Source organism: Amphibalanus amphitrite, unplaced genomic scaffold (genome assembly GCF_019059575.1).
Source record: "Amphibalanus amphitrite isolate SeventyFive unplaced genomic scaffold, NRLGWU_Aamphi_draft 000339F_arrow, whole genome shotgun sequence".
NCBI classification, from domain to species: Eukaryota; Metazoa; Arthropoda; class Thecostraca; order Balanomorpha; family Balanidae; genus Amphibalanus; species Amphibalanus amphitrite.
Window position 1 is genome coordinate 485,580 of NW_024881834.1, and position 22,329 is coordinate 507,908.

Below are 22,329 nucleotides of genomic sequence, written 5' to 3' on the forward strand. Positions count from 1 at the left end.
GCAATTATCATATAGGTAACTCAGCATTTGCTGAGTTAATTGCACTCATAATTCCCCATATTGGTATATTACATCAATTTTCATCATTCCAAGTGTAATTTGGGGCTTAGCTAAGCGTGAAAACATCGTTTGATGTAGGTAATTAATTCATTTAGGATAAAACCTGTAATCGCCGCTCTGTAGGATGTGGAAGGCTTGTGATGTAAGTAGGTTGTACCTACATAGCTATCATGCATTGCATACAATTCACAAACAAACATACATACTGGTCAATTTGACAGCTGGACGAGAGAGAGAGAGAGAAGAGAGGCGGAATGAGACTTTCCCGTAGCTTGTCCCGTAGCTCAGATGGTAGAGCATCGGACTCCCGGAAGTGAGAGCCCGGGTTCGAGACGCTCCGGCGCTCGATATTTGAGACTCCTGATGGGGAAGGTCTGCGGTTGGTGGGAGCAGCCGCAGCCAGTTGAAGTCAGTTGAGTGGGACAGGCCGTGTCCGGCTTTGAAGGGCACGTTAAACTTTGGCATCTAAATTCTCCCGTTACCCGGAATTGCGCGATCGGACGGTAGGGGTCGGGGTCTACGCAACAAGCTCTGCTTAGCATGGGCTCCGGCTCTGTCAATTCGTCCATTCAAACATTCGAGCTAAATTTATAAAAAAATGTTTATCGCAGCTCGCCTCGGGACCAAACCAATTAGGGGACTTCAGATCTCTTCTGGCTCATCGAACCCCATGTTTTGACAATCAGCCCTCGGAGCGCCGGCTAATTGGTCGTCAAATGATCGGACGAGGCCGGTAGACGACACTGACAGAATGTGGCCACTCATTCTGTTTATCACGCACAGTTTATCACGCACTGGTAGTGGGACGCCGCGCTGCCCAGAATTAAGTGCCTATAACGGGAGCCTGTCCGAAACCTGACCGGAATCGGAGTGTCACCGTCTGGGACCAACGGGCCTGTCCGATGGCCGATAGCTGGGGTAGGCCTGGCATGAGCCTCCCTCTGCGCTGGCACCGTTCGGTCGCCTGAAGCGCCGAAAGCAGAGGAGGCGGAAGCAAAAAGCGGTCGGGAGCGGCAGCTATAGGACGGTCGGTCAGTCTGCGATAGGAGGCCGCGGCGTCTGGCCACGGTTCGTGTGGTCTCCACCGAGCTGTCGTCTCCCGAAAGGTGAGTGCTACAATTCAGACACACACGCACACACACACACACAAACACACCCCCACACACACACACACACACGGCAAACGCTGTGACCTCTCGGTCCCCAAACGTTTATTCATGTATTATTTCGCATGGCCGATCCGTTAACACTAAAAGACGTTTACTTCTGTATATGATAATATATTATCATAGGTATATGTCGGACGTCGGTGTGGTTCAAATAAATTGTACGGTGTCGAATACGATTCGAATCCGAATGCAATTGGGCGGCCCGAATAAATCAATCTTCGGACACTTCGTCAGGTACGTTTTGGTGTCTGCTAATTATCCTCATGCTGGCACATCGCTTCGACGTCCGTTGAATCATCCTCCGAGAACTTTATCCGTATATCTCGTTCATTTGTGCTGTAGATGTTTTCCCTTCGATATTAAATGATGCTTGATTCAGCGAGCCGGTGGCGAGGTCCTATTCTAGCTATCTTGAATGATTCTAGGTAATAGCACAGCCTTCGAGTTATTCTCGGTTTTGTCGAAAAAAAGAATTGGTACCTAAAGCCGGCAGGAGGAACTCTGCGCCTATTTAGGGTTTTGTGCTGGTGCGTCATCGGAGCGTCGCTGAATAGACAGGTTCGTCGAGGCAGCTATATCGATCGAAGAGGGGAGGGGAGGGGAGGGGACAGGAGGGGAGGGGAGGGGCCAGCCGAGCGGCCCGACGCGTCAGCACTCGTGTCTGAGCCGCAGCCCCTCCAACAGTGCGCTGTGTTGGTGTGCTGTTCCTGTTCCCCAGCGAACAGAAGATGTTAGTGTCGTGTGAATTGTTTGTAACCGGCAGCGGAGCGAAAAGTAATCCAGTAACCACATCGCAATAAAACTGCAGAGACGACCGATTTTCAACCAGTGAGAATCTTTTGTCCGAAGGTATCTAAAGCCACCTTCATCATAGTGTACTTAATATGGATCGGATATTCGTTACTACAAGACTATCTCCACAGGTATGTTTCGTATGTATTTAATTGTGTCAACGGAGCCATTAGAAGTGCTTTTGGTCCATTAGAGTTGCATGTTAAGTTGCTGTTAAGTGCGACGTTCATTGCTTTATTTTTTGCCGCTACGTTTTGAGCGGACAGACTTGAGACCGAATCCAAGCTAGCAGGGGCAGAGTAATGTCATATATATCCCAGGGGGTGCCTTTCCAGCACCTGGCAAATGCAAACGTCCAATTATTGCGTGGAATTTGGAAAAGCACATATAGGTACGTTTTCCCAGCAGCATCACTCTCCTCGCGACAACCACCCCTGCCGAGCCACCTATGTAATATGTTTCTAGCGCCTAGTTAGCATCTGTTGATGCGTGTCCGCCGGCTACCGTTTGCTGTAGTTTCAGCCAAGACCCTAAAACTACGTTTCAGCGACGCCTTCGAGTCAGTTTACACGTGTATTTGTCATTGCTATCGTTTTCGATAGGCGGTAGACGATAGACATAACAACCACCCAACACGAACAAAAGATACTTCGCCGACAACACTCCCATCCACCAATCACTGTCCGCGTTAGTGCACCGTCGGCGTCCGCTGGTATTTGTCACGTATTTGTATTGTAATCACGTCCGCTGGATAGCTGTTCAATGCAGCTGCTCTACTGCATAGAGCTGCCACTTACCATACACAAATCGGGACCGAGCTGAGCGGGATGGGTTCTCTGCACTTTGCAGCAGCACAAGGTCAGGCAGCGGGCCTCTCAGAGATGACGGTGTAGGAACCGGTCCTAGCGGCGACTCAGGCGGCGGCGCGCGCGGGCTGGCTGTGGCCTGTGCACGGGCCGGTTCGACGACGTACGTACGCTCCTCTGTTATCGTGGTTCGAGTGGCTGGTCGGCGGTGACGGGAGGACTGGCAGTCAGAGTGGACCTCGACTCAGACGCAGAGGATAGCGGAGACGAGTGACGAGTGGTGGTTCTCTAGTGCAGCAGCTATACCTTGCGTGGTCGTGTCCTCAACAGTTCAGTGGCACAGGTAAACAGGTAGGGATGATAATGAGGTAACTGTTTTCACAGAGACTCTGAAGCGGCGACCGCCGTCTGGACTGGACGGACTGGAGAGGGGCGATCGTCCTTTCTCGGCTGCTGGCAGCACAACCACTGACCGCTGACCGACTCCCGGGTCTCTTCTGATCACCTCCGAACGTCAGCCGTAAGCTACTTAGCGGTGTGTTTTGATGTGCTTCAAGTGCCCATCACTCGTTTATTTTGATCTGTGACATGTTTGGAGATGCATATGCCTGTTGTGTATAAAAAGGTTAGATATATGTACGACTTACGACTATTCGTGCGTTGGATAGGTACTGATTTTAATAGTCAACCAACCAATAAAAATGCATTCAAAATATATTCGATTGAAAAGAAACACAAAACCTAGGGAACCATGATCATTGATCTCTGTATAAATGAGTACAAATAATTGCTGTAATCGTCTTACGAATTTACCTCAATCGATCGCGAGAAACCCGCGATCTTCGGCTATCGTCCAGCGGTGAGCGGTTCTTGACGACCCTAATGAAATTGATGCTTCTATTTTTATATATTGATAAGTAAACGGTGATTTTTTTGCAGGCTACCGCGATGTCGGCCTTCAGCGTTCAAATCGAACGCGTTCCATTCGGAGTGCTTTCCGAGAACGGCTTTGATGCCCAGGTGGACAAGTTTCAGTTGACCGGTGAGTATTTACCAACTGACATATAGGTACAGAAACGCGTAAGTCTGGGTACCTTATTCGGCTCTATGCGAAACAGCACAGATAGGTACACTTGTGCACCTGTTATCACGGATTGGTATGATCTCTGCTCGCCGGAATATTTTCAAAATATTTTTTTTTTGAATTTTTACATTAACTAGAGTGACATCACATAAAAGGTATGTTCAAACACCTAAAATTTACCCAATCTTCTACCCCATCGTGCAATTAGTCATTTTCATTCCTTGCTGACGACTACGTCTACAGTTGGTTCTCCCTCATCCAGTACAGGACGGTGCCCGAATGACGCGCTCCGGACGATATCCAAGGTGCGTGCTTATAATCACTCCCCTGCACCTTGTTCAGCACCAGAGTGCCCCACCGTTCACCACGCGCCGTGCCGGTGGTAGTGAGGACTGTAAATTCATCCAAGGCTCTCAGCCAGGGCATTCTCTTCTCAATGCCGCTGTCTTCGTAATCCCATCTGTCAAACTTGCGCACGAGCCTGATCTGCGTCTGTTCTCCCGTCTCATCCACGAAGCTGTAGTGTTTGGGAGCGAACCAAATGCCGCCCCAGCGCTGGCGACCCGTCTCCACCTGCGCCTCGATCCGGTAGGCGAACCGGGTGTCGTTGCCCAGGTCGCGGATGGCGTCACCGAGCTGGAGGATCGAGTAATTGTCGGTGAGCGATGGCGAGCGATCGTTGCGTTGTAAAACACTGAGCAGGTCCCAGCCATCTCTAGACACAGCCGTGAGCAGCAGCGTCCAGCCGCCGCCGTCGTGGCTGAAGTCGCACAGCACCGGCACCGGCATCCCGGTGAACCAGTAGACGCCGTCCTGCGGCGCGCCGCCCTGGTCGCGCAGTTGCAGACAGGAGCGGGCGCAGGCGAGCACCTCTGGTCGCTGATGGAGTGCCTGTCCTGCCGGGATCGGGCGCGGTGAGCGCTCACAGGCGGGCTCCGAGTCCGGTGCAGCGGAACTGGCGACCGGCTGCACCTGGAGCGCCGTCACCGCCGACCTCAGCGCAGCCATCTCCTCCAGAACCTCATCCAGGCGCCGTTCCAGTCGGGTGAGCGACCTGCCGGCCTGCGCGGCGTCCCTGGCGTCCAGCGCGCGGCCCACCGCTTCCTTCACGACGGGTCCGAGCAGCTCCGTCAGCTGGTCGGCCGCTGACGGCGGCGGAGAGTCAGACGATACAGCCACGGCCAGCACGGAGAGCGCCGCCAGCGCGCCGCACCACGTCTCCATGATCCACGGGCCCGCGGCCTATACACAGCAGCTGCAGCCCAGGACGGCGGCCCTGCGAGTGTGGCACTGTGGTGGCCACTGGCCGACCGTTGCAACACGGTCGCTCTGGCGCGGCGACCGTGTCTGGCGCTCGCGCAGTTACTGGTATTTCCGAGCCCGTCCCCGCTCCGAGGTCTGATGTTTATAATACACACCGGCCGGCACCGAACCCCACTGTCGGGAGGCCCGTGACGGAATTCCATCAGTGCCGTATTTATTTACACTGGAGACCGATGATGGGCCAATCGGGCCAGCCCGAATGTCTCAGTGTGTTTGGGCACACAATAAGTCTGGCTGATTCAATTTGTCAATCTTAAACAGACAGAGACTATCAAATTGTTTCTGGCAGGTATGCCGGTGAGTGCAGAAGGTATACAAAATAAGTCCCCGCCGTATGCAGGTCACCAGTGGGCAGGTAGCGCCTGACCGCTACTCGGGCGCCACCTGCCCGCATACGGAGAGGACTTATTGTGTAGACCTAATGTACATACATACATACCTTATCTAGGGAACATATATCCGTATACCTGTATGTGCATTTTGCAGTGTGCACCTCATACATGGAAGGGTAAAGATTACAACACCCGTCCCAGTATTGATGTCAAGAACCGCAGCCCTGACCCCCCCACCCTCTGTGCCTGCGCAGGTACGCTGCCGGGTCGCCCCCAGCCGGCTCTGGTGGCTGTCGTCTGTCCCCTGGGAGCCACTTTACTCTCCCTGCTCGTACCAGATGAGGACGGAAAAATGGATGACGTCACGCTGGGGTTCGACACGCTCTCAGGTAGCGTACGGATCGGCCGTCTGCTTTGCATGGAGAGAGAGGGAGAGAGATTAGGGAGAGAGGGAGAGAGAGAGAGAGAGAGAGAGAGAGAGAGAGAGAGAGAGAGAGAGAGAGAGAGAGAGAGATGGAGAGATAGAGAGAGAGAGAGAGAGAGAGAGAGAGAGAGAGAGAGAGAGAGAGAGAGAGAGAGAGAGAGAGAGAGAGAGAGAGAGAGAGAGAGAGAGAGAGAGGAGAGAGAGAGAGAGAGAGAGAGAGAGAGAGAGAGAGAGAGAGAGAGAGAGAGAGAGAGAGAGAGAGAGAGAGAGAGAGAGAGAGAGAGAGAGAGAGAGAGAGAGAGAGAGAGAGAGAAGGCGTGGCGTGACGCTTGCTTATTTTTCTTTGTAAACAAGCTGTGCAGCATACCTTAGTCCACATGTGTTGTTCATAACTTTGTCGCACTGACCGCAGCCCTTCCCGATCATCCCTCCGTCTCTATACAGGATCCGTCCCGATCATTATCCCGTCTCAGATTAGCCTCTACACAGTACCAGCTCCGTTCACTATGAAGTATGAAGTGACTATTCCGTTTCTATGCAGCACTCGCTTGTCACTATTTTATCTCTACACAGGACCCATCCCGATCGCCGTTCCGTCTCGCTTTAGCCTCTACACAGGACCTGCTCTGATCACTATTCTGTCTCGGTATACGGCAGAGTACCAGCAGCAGGATTCGTATATCGGCGCCACAATCGGCCGTGTGGCCAGCAGGATCGCCGGCAATCAGTTCCAGCTGGACAATGCGACTTACAAGCTGGCCGGCAACTCTGGCGGTTCTCACCTGCACGGAGGCATACGGGGCTTCGATAAGGTGACCGGCCAGGGTGTGCGACCTCCGTGCCGGGCCTAGTGACCTACCGTAACGCAGGCCAATAGTAACGCACCGTAACGCAGGCTAATAGTCTGGCTTCAGTATTTGGAAAATATTTTAACGAGGTGAGGGTTTTTATGGACTTTTTGGGGGCTAAATCAGACTCTAGATTTACCTTTAGGTACTCTAGTGGTCGTGTTCACGTGTTATCCCTATACTGCATAAATTCACATCGGTATTAACTGGTCTTGCATTATCCCTTTTGTTTTCATCATACCCATCACGTGCTCCATAACCTATTACCGCAACACCGACTCTGGATAACCGAAAGGAGAACAACAGTGTTCCCCCAGTCATGACCTGTGAGACCCATTCTGCTGCAGCGCCTGTGGTCGACCGATGTCGGCAAGGACTCGGTGACCTTCAGCTACCTCTCCCCCCACGGCGAGGAGGGCTACCCCGGCGACGTCATGGCACAGGTCACGTAAGTGTGCCCCCTAACTGTCCACTGTCCAGGGGATAATCGTGAGTTTTTTAAGTGACCCGTGGAGGCTCCGATTTCTTGAATTTCGACTGTGTTCAGTGTAAATAAGTGCAATGTAAAAGAATACATTGTGTAGCGTTAATAATTCAAAATATGTATAAGCTATGCGTTTGCACGGGAACGCTTTCCATAGTACCAAAAATATTACTAGCTAAATATGTCATTCATTTGAAGGGCAAATTGTGCTTTGAATTGTGCCTGTTTTGGTAATAGGGCGCAATAATTTTTTAGGACTATATCGATGCTGCACACAGCACAATCCACATGTTTTATTTCAAGTCAAGCATCTATAAAGTTAGATGCCACACTATAAGTTAATTGACGGCCATGAAATAGTTGCGTTAGTTTATCTCCTAGAAGGTTTATTTTTATTGTATCAAGCGTTTGAGAGCAAAGTAGGCAAAAAAAATTGACACCAAACAGAATCTAAGGGAGGAAGGGGCCCGGGGAACAAATGAACGAAGCGACAGACGATTACCTGACCTCCAACCGGTCCAGTGGCGCGGCGCTCATTGGTCGACGGCTCTGCGACCTGTCCAGTGCGCGGCGCTCATTGGTCGACGGCTCTGCGACCCGTCCAGTGCGCGGCGCTCATTGGTCGACGGTTCTGCGACCCGTCCAGTGGCGCGGCGCTCATTTGCAGAAGGCTCTGCGACCGACTGTGCTCCCTGTGGGCGGCAGGTACCGCCTGGTGCGCCACGAGGGTCTGGCGGCGCTCAGCCTACAGTACCGAGGTCTGGCGGGCGCAGCGACACCTCTGAGCATGACTAACCACGCCTACTTCAACCTGGCCGGCCACGTGAGTCGGCCGACCGGCCACGGGGCATCATTGTCAGCCTCAGCCCTCACAGGCCAGGGAGCGCCGCAGTCTGCGCTAACAGATGATAGAAGATGGTATTTGTTTTTGCCAGACGCCTGGCATGTGACTTGCAGAGTGTGTCTATTGCTCTCGCTGAGATTGGCTTATGATCTTCAAGAGTGTGAGCGTTGTTTTCGGCTGCCTACAGGAGAGCGGTGAGAAGGGACTCCTTCAGCATGACATCACCATTAGAGCCGACAAGAAGCTGGTCCTAGAAGGAGGACTCGCTAATGGTAAGCAGCTAGTGCGGCAACCGATCTATCACTAACGTTGGAGCTTGGTCCGTAGTGAAAACTGTCGATGACATTTGTTATCCCCTCCCCAGTTACTATCTTTCAAGATTAAATTGGTAGTGAGAGTAGGCGCTTTCCTGTATAAACTATCTTAACAATGTTAGCCGCCATTCATAACATAAACAGACTATGACAGTATATGTAAGCAGACTAGTATAGTATCTCCCGGCCTCCTAAGCTCTCCAGTGTGGTTCATTGGCGCCTGCTGTGGCAGGTCAGATGGTGAACGCCAGTGGCGCCCCTGGCGGCGGCTGGCCGCAGGGCGCCCTGCCGGACGTCATGGCCGCTAACGGTGGCGAAATAGACGACGTGTTCGTTCTTCCGACCGACGGAGGGCTGGACATGAAGACGGCTGCCACGTGAGTCCAACCCAAATGCCGGTATTTTTCGCTTAGTTACATCACAGAATGCCGTCAGGTATTGACATTAACCAATGGTAACAATCGTATTGAATGCTAACTCTAGTCCAGTTCACCTACCTTCACGGCACCGGGCACGCGTCAAGTGCGAAGTCGGAAGATATGTGTCAAAGTTATGTGGTGACCCAACAAAAGAGACCGTAAATCAATCGGTCCAGCGGTTGCTGATATACGAGTACAAAACTATGTATAAGCCTCTCAAAAGCGTTACAAGCCGGGTCGGGCCGATCATACTGCGATTTTCCCGTTATATTGAAAAGACTTCGTTTTGGTTGCATCGCTCGCTTGCTTGTAACTATAGAACTGTAGAAACACATAGGTACACAAACTTTGAAGGTAAAACGGTCGTCAAGTTAGATGTAAGTGAATCCTAATCTATAGGGGAGAGTGGGGCAAAGCGGCCACCCTAACGCTTCTCACGATGCCAACGCTTGATTTTTAAACTTGGAAAGATTCTTTCTATACCAGTGTGATCCCTATTAAGTTGCCTTTTATTTCAACTGCGTTTTAGTTCCAAAGGCGTACACATACGGAAGATATTGACCAAACTTTAAACCTATGCATATTGGCCACTTTGCCCCATACCCCGGGGCAAAGCGGCCACCGGCATCTTCTCAAGTCCCGATATGAGAAACAAAATAGTTGCCTCATGTACGACTGGGGTATTTGATGGTGACAAGGTTTGAGCGAGGATGGATGTTTACTTTATCATCTTCCACCTGTAGGTAAACAAAGAAAGGATTTTCATGAAAAAAAGCATTTAATTGCATTATTTGGTAACTCATGCAACTGAAAAGTGGCCAAGATGAATGCATGACGACACATTTGAATATAAATAATGTTTTTATCCAGATGGTAACAACTCATGGCCAATTGGGGGGTGGCCACTTTGCCCCGGCCACTTTGCCCCGTGCATACCGTCCGAGACAAAAATATTCCAGCTTAGCTATTAGTGGGGTAAAAAACATTAAAATTGGTAGAATACATGTACGATAACCATGCAATGCATGGACAAGAACGCTTATAAAAAATTCCAAACGGTTATGAAATAACGTAGCATTTAAAAATTATAAACATAGTTGGTAACCTGGCAAGAAATGCTTTTCCGTGTTTCACAGAACAATGGTGATGGGCCTGAAACCCCGGTCTGGCTCATGCGAACGACCGTGAAGAGAAGTATAATTGGAAAACATAAATTGGGACCGACGCCAGCTATGAAGGGCTTAAACGATGGATGGCCGCTTTACCCCGGGTGGCCGCTTTGCCCCACTCTCCCCTAATCTAAGATTCGGAATCAGGTGAGCCCCTACGATTTGGACCAAACTTGGTCAGTGGATAGTACGTAACGTCCTGATTACGATGCACCCAAAATCTAAGCTCGGCCCGCCATATTTACGAAGTTACGGATGTTTGAATTTCAAGGTCATTCGGGAGAGCCCCTACGATTTCCGTCAGAATTTGTGAACGGACACTCTAGATGCTCCTCATTACGAATATCACAAAATTTAAGCTCGGCCCGCCATATTTACGAAGTTACGGAGGTTTGAATTTCAAGGTCATTTGGGTGAGCCCCTGCGATTTCCGTCAAAATTGGTATACGGACATATTCCATCCTCCTCATTACAAATATCATAAAAGTTAAGCTCGGCCCGCCATATTTTTCAAGTTACGTAGTCACAAAGTTACGGAATTTCAAGGTCATTCGGAGAGCCCCTCCGATTTTCGTCAAAATTTGTATGCGGACACATTACATGCTCCTCATTACGAATATCGTAAAAGCTAAGCTCGGCCCGCACTATTTCAAAAGTTACTGAGGTTTGAATTTCAGTGATTTTCAAACTTCATTAACTTTTGAAATAGTGCGGGCCGAGCTTAGCTTTTACGATATTCGTAATGAGGAGCATGTAATGTGTCCGCATACAAATTTTGACGAAAATCGGAGGGGCTCTCCGAATGACCTTGAAATTCCGTAACTTTGTGACTACGTAACCTGAAAAATATGGCGGGCCGAGCTTAACTTTTATGATATTTGTAATGAGGAGGATGGAATATGTCCGTATACCAATTTTGACGGAAATCGCAGGGGCTCACCCAAATGACCTTGAAATTCAAACCTCCGTAACTTCGTAAATATGGCGGGCCGAGCTTAAATTTTGTGATATTCGTAATGAGGAGCATCTAGAGTGTCCGTACACAAATTCTGACGGAAATCGTAGGGGCTCTCCCGAATGACCTTGAAATTCAAACATCCGTAACTTCGTAAATATGGCGGGCCGAGCTTAGATTTTGGGTGCATCGTAATCAGGACGTTAGGTACTATCCACTGACCAAGTTTGGTCCAAATCGTAGGGGCTCACCTGATTCCGAATCTTAGATTATAGATTAGGATTCACTTACATCTAACTTGACGACCGTGAAGGTAAAAAGTCGGTTTTAAGTTTGATTTAGAAGACACAAGCAAAATAGTATTTTGACAGTACATACTTATATTCACAATGCTTGCACACTGAACAAACGTTAGCTGTTAATCTATAGATATAGCCACCACCAATTAATAAGTGATTAAGGGTGTCCCCATCATCAAGCTCACCGACGCACAGATAATGATCTTCACACCATAATGATAGCCATGTCGCGGCACTCTGCTAAGAAACCATGTTTCAACATTAAGTGCTATGAAATATGCTAAACAGGGTGACACAAAAAAGCGGTCATCACCAAATTTCGAATAACTTCGGAAGTTTTATTCAGATCATCACCAAACTTCGGCCACTTAAGGTCACACCTATGTAGCATACATCCACCAAGTTTCAAGTCTTCACTACGAATACTTTTAGTACAGTGTGTGTTTTACGGACGCTCCACAATGTGCTCCAGGTGAGCGCCCCGGCGCTGCAGGGCGTAGGCACACCTGCATCCGGCGGGCAAAGTTGCCGATAACCCGATAAGAATAGCGTTTCAGGGGTAGCACACCCCCTGAGAACTGTCTCCAGAGGCCATTGCACTCTGTAAAGTGCACAGCCATCGGGTTATCGACAACTTTGCCCGCCGGATGCAAGTGTGCCTACGCCCTGCAGCGCCGTGGCGCTCACCTGGAGCACATTGTGGAGCGTCAGTAAAACACACACTGTACTAAAAGTATTCGTAGTGAAGACTTGAAACTTGGTGGATGTATGCTACATAGGTGTGACCCTAAGTGGCCGAAGTTTGGTGATGATCTGAATAAAACTTCCGAAGTTATTCGAAATTTGGTGATGACCGTTTTTTGTGTCACCCTGTACCAGCCCGGACGTGCACACGGCGCCGGTCAAACTACGAATGGCAGGGGTGGCCACCAGCCTGCCCCGCCCTGAACTGGTCGCCAACGTGGCCGGGTCAGCTGCAGTCGTGTGACGGAACATCAACATAAACGTAACACTTATCTCTAGAAAATAAATGAAATACAGCGCTACAGCGAGAAGTTGGGCGATAAACAAAACCATCAGAGAAAAACAAACAGTGAAACAGCATGGTACGGAAGAGACAAACATATAATAAACATATTCACCACATGTTACGCTGTAACTCTCCAGCCATTAGTGGGGTCGCGTGCCGGCTCTGTGGGGTCGCGGCAACTAAACATTTGTGACCAATGTCTCCATGCGGAAACACATGCTGGTCCACAAAAGCGGACGGCGCCTACAGTATCCATGTGAATCGTGTTCCGTTCGCACCTTGGTTTCAGAATCAGCGGCCAGCTCTTGTTCTTGGTCCTCTCTGCGCTGTCTCAAGCAGTGAGGACATTTCCGCTCCCAGTCGCACAGCTCCCTTTCACGATATTTTGACCAGGAGGCTCTCGATGTTTCCGGATGAAATAGTGCGTAGTTCAAGCACATGAAGACTAGTCCGACAATAAAAGCAGCAATTAATAGAAAAGGCCACCAAGAGTAGGGACGTTCACAACTGAATAACCCCCAATACGCTGTGAAACAGGTCACGTCGAACAAAAAGCTGAACGCATAGTAAATCAAATAGCGTCGGAATGCTGGAGTGTCCGGTAAGTTGACGTAGTGGAAAAGATAAACGAAGGACATAACCAGTCGGAAGTAGCATTCCCTAGTAAAATTTTTCATGGTACCCGTTTTCATTGCATCGATGCAAAACGTACACAGAAGGAAAACTAAATAGACAATGAACGTAGTGACGACTCCAGCTATCCAACTGACACTGAACAGGCAGGCGATAGCGATTATTCTACACATCATGAAATAACACACCGAAAGCCATTGCATTGCTGCTCCTGTATAGCAAATGTCTTTCTTATCATAGCGAACTCGCTTCGTGTTTATGCATGCGGACGTGAGACATAATCCAAGAGACATCGCAGTCACTATACAGAAGAAAGTGTCTGTCCCACTGCTGCTGCCGCCCCAGTCTTCATTCAGCAGTCTATAAACTTTTAGAACGAGCTGCGGGCCAGAGCCGATGAACGTACTAATCATTCTAAGGTGAGCCAGGTCAGCCTGTTTTTGAAAGACATCGTGGAAATGTCCATGCTGGTTATGTATGCTTATTTTGTTAGCGACTTGACGAGTGCGCCATATTAGTGAAATAAATCCGGTAACAATGCACAAGGGTGCTCTTTCCCACCTTTCTAATGTTTGGTTTTCCTCTTTAAGGTCATTACTTAGCCAAAAATGTGCCAAAATAGAGATAATAATCCAAGGAATGATCATGGTTGCAAGCAAGACACCACTATACCGGTAATGCTTCTCCACAATGTAGGCATGCAGTTGATATAAGTTACATCCGAGCGCCACTAAAAAGGTGATAATAGGCAACCAATAGAAGAGCCAAAAAATACAATCGATTTCCGGCATGGGTGGTTTCAACCAAAAATCCTTGGTGAAGAGGCGCCGTAGAAGGGTGGCGAGTTGTAACAAAAAATCATTGGTGAAGATGCGCCTTAGAAGGGTGACCCGAGTGTACACATTCGCTCGGCTTTCGGCGCCTGAAAAAAGAACAAAAAAACACTTAAATTGTATATATTAAATACAAACTGCCAAGCAATCAAGATAGCTGCCCGAGATACAGCTTTTTAATGTGTATACAGTGATCCTAGTACCTACCGGGAAATCGATAGCAACTTCATGAAGCTCAAAACTACTAGGAGTAATCAACAAATTATACATGAAAGAACGGCACGGATGTAGTCTTCGCCACTCGGCCCTCCCAGCAACAGCCCTGCATGTCCACGAGATAAAAAAAAATCCTGCCTTTCTTGACGCTGATCTTCGACAAGTGTAAAATCCCCTGATAAGGTCCGTTTTTTTTTAGACGAAACGTCAACGCCAGCTTAGTTATATTTAACCCGCGCCCTGCTGGGAGTTTGAACACCCCCTCCCCGTTTTTTTTTACGAATATTTCAAAAACGGCGGCGCAGAGCACCGCCTATTTTGGAACACGTTATTATACATCTGTACCGCAAATGTGAAAACATCAGACCAAGGTCATTCAAGGTCAGGTCACCAGGTCACTTCAAGTGACCTCACCTCATAAAATGTTTCAATGCATGCCATAGCTATATAGTAAGCTACACCAAATGACCGATCGCATTGAAACTTTCAAGGATTGATAAGAGCAACAGTAGCCGTTTTCACCACGGAACAGCGGGTACCTAATAGATACCTGTTTGGTCCTTTGATACCTCAGGAATTTTAGTTGTTCTTTATAGTAGGCTTTCCACCTTTCGAATGAGTGCCCCGTTACTTTGCTTTTTTCCTACTAAAGGCCGCCCCACACTGGAACTCGCATGCGGGTTGCGAGTTTGCGGGTTTTGAGTTTGCGGGCATAACAATAATTCATAGAGTGATTAGACCGCTCCAGTATGGTAACTTCATGGATGCAGTGAAGCCAGTACACCTTCAGAAACTTTCATATAGTCGCAATTACCAGCGCAACGATCCAAAATTCGACTTCAACGAAAAACCCGCAAACCTCGCAGAACTCGCAGACCTCGCAGCGAGGAAAATCGAAAGTTGACTCAAAATCAACTCTTGGAATGCAATGCAAGGTCGCTCGCAAGCTAAAAACATGCAGACTCGCTTGTTAGATGGTAGTATGGGTGACTCAGCTTAGATTGTATTATTTGATTTTGAAGAAACCCGCAAATCCAAAAACTCGCAACCCGCATGCGAGGTCCAGTGTGGGGCGGCCTTAAATATTACATTAATGTATTTTTATCAAGGGTTTACCACTCACGTAAGCCCAAAGCGTAAGCACGTTTATGAAATTTTCAAATCTATAGGTATGGTGCTATAATGATTAGATGATTAGATTATTATGATTAATGATTAGATTAGATGCTATAATGATTATAGTACAATGATTAGACAATATACTGAGCTGCCAGCTGCGGATGACCGAGCTCTCCGAATTCCACGCTGGCTTGGCTTTGGAACCGCAGCAGATGGCGGAGGTCAAGGTCATTGCTAAGACGGAGGCGGACGCGCAGCGTCGGGCCGGTGAACCAGAAGCCGGCTGCCGGGTATCTAGTTGCCAGGGTGATTTGATCCCTCATAGTCGAAAGGTGGGCTACTAGAACCGAAAATTGATATGTTTGTAAATAAATAAGCGATTTGATAGCGTAAATACTAAATAGCCTGTATTACAACTTTTAAAAATATTTTGAAGGCAAAAGACTTCAGTTGTGAGGACTCTAAGGCCGTAAAAAGGTTGGTAGGTACTTTCCGTTTCCAGGTATCAAATTAGGTTCCATCGCGAAAGTCCCGTCGTGAAAACGGCCAGTATGTACAAAATGTATATCTCTGAATTTTCATATCGGTGACCTAAGGTCAGGTCACTTTTTTGACCTTCCCATTACAAGTCAACGGGAGGAAATTCAAAACCGCCTCTTTTAAACGAAAGTCATTGTAACCACTCTCAAATACTGAATCACAAGTAAATTTTGCACACAACATGCAAATGGCACCGGTGACCCCTATTTATGCCCCTGAGGTCATCACAGGTCACGAATGGTATCTAACAGTTTTTCGCGAATAACTTTTAGTAGAGGCATGCTAGAGCGATGACAATGTCATGTGTTCAGCTCAACGATACGGATCCACTATATGCAACATGACAATTTCCGGTCAGGTCAAATTTTTCAAAAAAATCCGGTCAGGATGACCTTGACCTTGACCTGAGGTCAAATTTTTGAGTTGACCTCTCAAGGTCAAATTATTGTTCATTCGTTGCGTCTTGACGAGAGGAACACGATGCCGGTAAAAGAAAACTCGTGCAAGTCTTGAGTCAAAAGTTTTTGCAGAAAAGCTGTTTTAAAAAATGGTCTATTTTGGCAGTTTTTGCCTCCCTGCAGGCAAAGCCGTTGACTTTAGGTCAAATCTGAGGGAATTGCTCAGAAAGAGCGGTAAGGGGGCTATCAAGTGCGCTTTTCCGCGGCGCTCTAACTATCATTATTTTCTATCGTCATTATTTGTACGCTCTTTCGAACGCCGCCTTCCGCGTATCGCTACGTGGCCCAGGAGCCGAGTTAGAAGGGGGGGGGGGGTGTTCAAACACCACCAGCAGGGCGTGGAAATCCAGGACCCTCAGCGGGGCGCGGGTTAAGGTGTTGTATGTAAATATCTGGCGTATCTTCCAAAACTGTTATTTAATTAATTTTGTTAGTGCGTGCTGTTAGTCAGTGACTGCGGAACACCTTCAATTAAGGGGGGGGGGGCACTGCCGACTTTGGTCCCATTCTTTCCAAGCAACGCCCATAGGGCTAATGTTAAAATGCCAAAATCAAAGGGGGAACGGTGCCCCGGTGCCCCCCCCCCCTCCCCCCGTTCCGCCGCCTATGCTGTTAGTGTAGCAAGGTTTCTTGGGTATTTCTATTAAACACCATTTACAATTGATACAATTGATACAATTGGTATACTCCATACAATTGATATGTAAAAATGTAATAGCAATGATCGATTAAAAATACCTTTAAAGCCATGTTTGTCCCACCCCCTAGCTACAGCCCCTAGTATAAACGGCCAGACTTTTTTAACTCCTTTCTTCTTGTAGAGCAAAAAGAGGGCTATGGACCGAGCTTAAATTTTGAAAATAATTCAATCGGTTATTGGGTATCGCGGAATCTCCGGAGTCCGGGGAGGGGTGGATGAGGCCAAGCCAAGGCGATAAATACCAGGTGGCGTCATTTGAAATTATGTGCAGGCAAGCTGACGTCACTGTGTGAACACTGGCAAGGATGAAAATCATTCAAGAAATAATATTAGTCATTAAAATTATATTTTCATAGTTCAAGTGTTCTTCAATCTTTAAAAAAATCCTAAAACAGGTATATTTATTCAAGCCGTTTCCTCAGCAAATGTTCATATTATATCCTATTTGCACGATTATACGTCATCAAACCCGAACAAGTTACAGGTATTCTGTTGACTACAGGGTGTAACGAAATTATCCGGACATCTATTTTTTCGCCATATCTGTTCGCACAGTTTCTTTTCTGGTGTTAGAAGCGGGAATATTGGATGAATGCGTACCTCTGGTATCTGCTTTCAATTCAGCAGTGTTCTGATCTTGCAAAGTGACTCTTTCTGTGAGTAAGAGCCGAGTCACCGACGGGTTCATTTGATAGTTTTCGTTTAAGGCAATGGAGAGAAGGGAGTACAGTCTCTCGTTTCGTAGTAAGGCTACGTGTTGGTGGCATGGCGGCATGAGCCCGAAGCTGATCTGCCTGGACATCAGCAGCAGCCAGTTGCACATATGCCTGGTGCGTGATAAGCTGCAGGGACTTGGGTGGCGACCCACCCTTAAAAAAGAAAAAACTCAGATTGTCTTGCTTCTTAATAACGGCGCAAAGAAAGATGCCCGGATAATTTCGTTACACCCTGTATGGCCTGGATGATAAGGACCTCACGTTCCCAATGAAGGATTATCGAGGAGCTGCCACTAATAAGATTTAAGGAAATATACCACCTTTAACATGGGAATCTGAACTGAAATTAAAGTTTTGTGGCTTGAGCTGAGACTAACACTAATCAGGATCTTTTACGGCCAAACGATCACCCTTAGGCAAAGATATTCCATTTACCCTCGACCAAAGATGGAAACTAGTTCTTCCTATAGGTATGGAAATAAATTTTTAAATTTTTTTTTGTAAATATTCATTATTTTCTTTTCAAAGTTATCTAATCATTTTAATCATAGGTAAACAAATCACAAAATTGCAGTAAAAAAACTAATTAAGGGAAATATAGCATATTCCCTTTTAGGAATATGCGTGCTAAAACAATTTAACCTATTTAATGCTTATGTAACGAAATGGAGAGTGTATCATGCGGAGTACTACGTGTCCTCTTTCCTTACCCTGTCCACTTTCTAGCAGGCTTGTATCATTTCTTCCTTCGTCCTCTACCTCAGGTGCGGCATTGCTGCTATCATTTTGGCGATCTTGGTCGTCGATAGATTCGGCCATGCCTGCCAATAACAATCACACTTAGTTTACATAGAAAACTAAGTAACCTCATTCCCACATACAGGGTGTCCCATAAGTTCCTTCTCACCTAAATTTTTCTTTTAGAGGCTCTCTTATTTAAAGCCACGCTTAATTTATTTTGTAACTGAGCTTTTGGGGTTGTCATGGGCGACTCATGGCAACTGTGAATATGCTCCACGGTAGCTAATTCGTCTAGACAAAATATTTTTTGCTAGAGAGTTCACTTCCTTTGGAGACGGCTTACGCCGCAACATAGAGGTCTCCGATACGGGTACGTCTCGGTATTTAGTCCGCACGTGGGCCATTCGCGACGGTTGAGGGTGATTGCGGCCATCCAGTCTGTAGCCAATGTCTGTCGCTAACTGGACGCACAGTCAGCAAGTGACGCCGATGATTTGTCGGGAGTCAATCGCTGCAAGTTCATGCTCTTTTTTGTCAGCTCTCAGGAGTGAGCCATGTGGCCAAAACTGTGTGGCGCCAAAGTGGCCGTCAAAAAGGTCTTAGCGTTAGAAAGTTGGTAAGCAGGCTTTTCAGGATGGATTACCAGCTTTCTAAGAGTATTATTTCGGGGTACATAACTCACGGTCACTTGGGCTTAACCCGGCAGGCGGTGGGCCTCCCGGCCACCTTCCGCGCGGTGGGGCATTTTTTGCCCCCCCCCCCCGTATCTCCGAAACTACTGGACGGATTCGGAAAATTCAAACGGCGTTCGATAGCCCTGTCAAATTTGTTTAGGGAAACCAAATTTTATTGACCTCGGAGTCACCGATGACGTCACAGGTCAGGTCAAAGATAAAATGTTTCACCGTTCACGGGGCTTCTAGGGAAAGCGCAATAACACCGAGTAAAACGCATTTTGTCGAAAATCAGCGATAGGGCGTCAGTTGTCTAGTACATATGTTGCTATTTGAGGTCACTGGTCATGCCAGGTCAGGTCACCAAAGGTCACCAAGAGTCACCACATGAACACAACTTTACTAAGGTTGTGCGTGCATGTTTTATGGCCAGTTTTTCATTTCCAACTCAATGCATCTCGGTGCATCTGCCCCCACAAAGAGATATAAAATTACACCCCTTTCATTGGCCATACCATCGTGAAGGTCTCACAGTCAGTGGTTGTTGAGTGCTCTCTCACAAATACATTCGCAGCGTTTGTAGTTTTCTTTCAAATAAACATTTTTTTTTAAAGTTCACAACATTAAAACAATGCGGGATGTCGTGGAAATGGTCATGCAATAGTTAGGTTTGTAGGCATATCCCTATATTGTAGTTCGCCTGGGATTTTTGAATTGTGACAATTGTGGTGCGTATTAGACACTCGTTTTGTTACTTACTTTCAAGCAGTATGATCTCGATGTTCAGCGTACACAACAGCTATGGCGCCAAAATTCACGAAAACTCGTGAGCACGGGCGGGAAAATTGTCTTTTATCACGGAAAAAGCTGACAACGTGGCCAGGGTGGGCGAACGAGGGCGCTACCTGCCGGCTTGTGGGCCGGGGCGGCGACTCGGCCTTGTTTCTGCGCGCCTTCGTATCGGGCCTCGTTGATTGGATGCTAGGGCGCCGAGATGACGTCACATTGTTTCGTCATGCATGTGATTCATGCACTGGCTGCACTGGACCGGCGACAGGGGTGCGTCCGTAGCGATGGCCTTGGCAGTGGCTGTCAACAACATACATGTACCCTCCGAGGGCACGAGCCGAAGGCCAAACATTTTTGTAGAGCCGTCGCTGCATTTCATTATTTGCACAATCACGCTTATAAGTCGTTTATGAAACCGTTATCGGAATAGGCAGCATAATCGCGCCATGAAATGATTCATCATTCATGCCTTGATTGTAGGACGTAAGTTACTCACGTCGCGGTCGGAGTCGAATCCCACAACACATCCCATGAAAAAACAGTCGCTTTGCTACCCGATCTTTTACCATCTTATCGTGATTTTTTCGCCACGCCCTCCCGATATCTTCATTCGGGGGCGTGCAGGCCAGAACCTTCTGATGGAAGAGGCACATTGGACCCGATGGCTCCTCATTGCAGACGGCCCCTGTGCACACGCTCCGTTTTCAACGATCTTAGAACCTGGGAAAAGTGGAAAATTGGTAGGTACAATTTACAAATACATATCACGGCTTTGCCTGAGGAGTGTGCATACAATGCTTGACATTTTACGAGTGGACTTCTTTACATAGGTGCAGGGCTAGATATTTGTAAATTGTATATGTGGAAGCGGAAGAGAGCGTCATCCGCAGGGCCTTTAGTGTCATTGTCAAGGGTTGGAAAATTGCATTTGGGTGAAGTTTCTGCCGGCGGAGTGACGGCAGCGTTTGTGGCGGCAGGCTGACGCACGCCGGCAGCGGCCGGCGGCTGACTGTGTTCACCGACCAGCCGGCTCTGGTGGTCTACACGGCCAACCACCTTCCGGCGGCACCGGGCGGCCTGCCGGGCAGGGGTGGCGCCCGCTACCAGCGCCACGGCAGCATCGCGCTCGAAACCAGCGCCTTCCCCAACGCCGTCAACGTGGTGAGTGCACCGGACATGGGTCCGGGCGGCTGCAGCCACTGGCGGATCCAGAAGGGCGGTCCGGGGGGCAGGCCTCCAATAGAAATTATCCTAAATCGATAAGCTCCTCGTTTTACAATCTCTTAAGCAGCTTAAGCAAAAAACTTTCGTCAATTTTGGGCGCCGGGGGAGGAGGACATTTGCCCCAAATGCCCCCATCCCCTGGATCCATCAGTGGCTGGAGCTGGGTCCGGGAGTCGGCGGCTGGGACCGGGAGGCTGGAGCTGGGACCGGCGCCGGCTCTGCAATAGAGCGCCAGAAAGCATGACTGTGCACGTGCAGCGGTGGGTCGTGTTTTTTTCGGAGATTGACTTAGTAATAATAAGATTCCATGTTTCCCATTTTGCCAAGTAGTTTCACCGAGACTGTGACTGTTTTTCAGCCATCATTTCCATCGGTGACGCTGCGTCCCGGCAATGTTTACGAGCATCGCTGTGTGTACCAGTTCGGTATCGGGGCCCGGTGAGCTGCAGCAGTCGGACTGTCCGCCTCGGGGCATAGTGGGGTCACCGAGCGCAGTCGACAGCCTGGTGACTGGTGTCCGGGGCACATTTACCGACTATTCTGTGACCAATGGGGCAGTTGAGGTGTCGAACAGCTGTCATTGTCGAGCAGCACCCGTAGTTGGAAACTGACGAGCAGCTAGTGCAAAAGTGAACTCAACCTTGCATGTAAACGGATTACGTGTGTAGCTGATGGTTAAACTTTTTAAGACTTGGCTACTTAATCACATACGAGTAGTTGGTCTTACAATAAGCGTTGCTCCTCGGTACAACTTGTGAACTGATTGAAATACATGGTTTGCATTTATGATGATTGTGGTGTTTTATTTGTAGCTACTAGCTATGTACACCTATATTTGCTATGTTTCAAGTCAGTTATTAGCACATGCCAAGTTTAAGGATTCAACAACAAGGATGGTGACTACGTTAATAGCCACATTAACTGATTTCCACATGTAAATGTTATGTAATTTATTTTACATTTCAGTTCAGCTCAAATTTATAAAGAAACTATCATCTCAAATATGAACGATTGTGCAAAGCTTTCATTGATGTCACATGCTCATCTTTGTAAACTCTTCAAGGAGAAATTGCCACCTATCATTGACCCGCTGTCAAAACCGATGGACATGAAATATCTAAAGCTAGAAAAAACTGGCTAGGTGAATTATGCAGCACGCGTTTCTTACCGTTTTCAGTTGAAGTCACTCGTGTTATTCTGTTCAGGATTCCCCGTTTCTTTGCTTGAACGGTCATTGCCGCGCTCCGAACGGAACTATCAATAACGACCGCTAGGATGCGCTAGTTTTCATCACTGTGAGCTCATACAGGCCTACAGGGCAGACCGGTAGTGCG

The 22,329-nt window shown here is 48.1% G+C and overlaps 1 protein-coding gene across 7 annotated transcripts; it reads left to right on the forward strand.

Moving 5' to 3' along the window:
* The first annotated feature begins 284 nt into the window (after window positions 1-284).
* LOC122388938 (galactose mutarotase-like) lies at window positions 285-21,787 on the forward strand. Of its 7 annotated transcripts, none has more exons than XM_043380466.1 (11): window positions 285-1,166; window positions 3,212-3,347; window positions 3,767-3,869; window positions 5,821-5,955; window positions 6,648-6,802; window positions 7,186-7,286; window positions 8,028-8,145; window positions 8,354-8,438; window positions 8,713-8,857; window positions 20,749-20,932; window positions 21,354-21,787. In XM_043380466.1, exons 3-11 carry the CDS (start codon window positions 3,776-3,778, stop codon window positions 21,435-21,437), a joined length of 1,101 nt encoding a protein of 366 aa, XP_043236401.1. In that variant the 5' UTR covers window positions 285-1,166; window positions 3,212-3,347; window positions 3,767-3,775; the 3' UTR covers window positions 21,438-21,787. The 7 variants fall into 7 exon arrangements, with proteins under 7 accessions (XP_043236401.1, XP_043236400.1, XP_043236402.1 ...); XM_043380465.1 differs by lacking the exon at window positions 285-1,166 and adding an exon at window positions 1,868-2,152; XM_043380467.1 differs by lacking the exon at window positions 285-1,166 and adding an exon at window positions 1,883-2,057.
* The last annotated feature ends 542 nt before the right edge of the window (window positions 21,788-22,329 follow it).

What these genes read in the sequence shown, in the direction of transcription:
- LOC122388938 (XM_043380466.1), top strand. Translation starts at nt 3,776, where the DNA reads ATGTCGGCCTTCAGCGTTCAAATCGAACGCGTTCCATTCGGAGTGCTT. An exon ending in ACTTCAACCTGGCCGGCCAC is followed by an intron (nt 8,146 to 8,353) that starts GTGAGTCGGCCG and finishes GGCTGCCTACAG; the next exon opens with GAGAGCGGTGAGAAGGGACT. An exon ending in GACATGAAGACGGCTGCCAC is followed by an intron (nt 8,858 to 20,748) that starts GTGAGTCCAACC and finishes TTGTGGCGGCAG; the next exon opens with GCTGACGCACGCCGGCAGCG.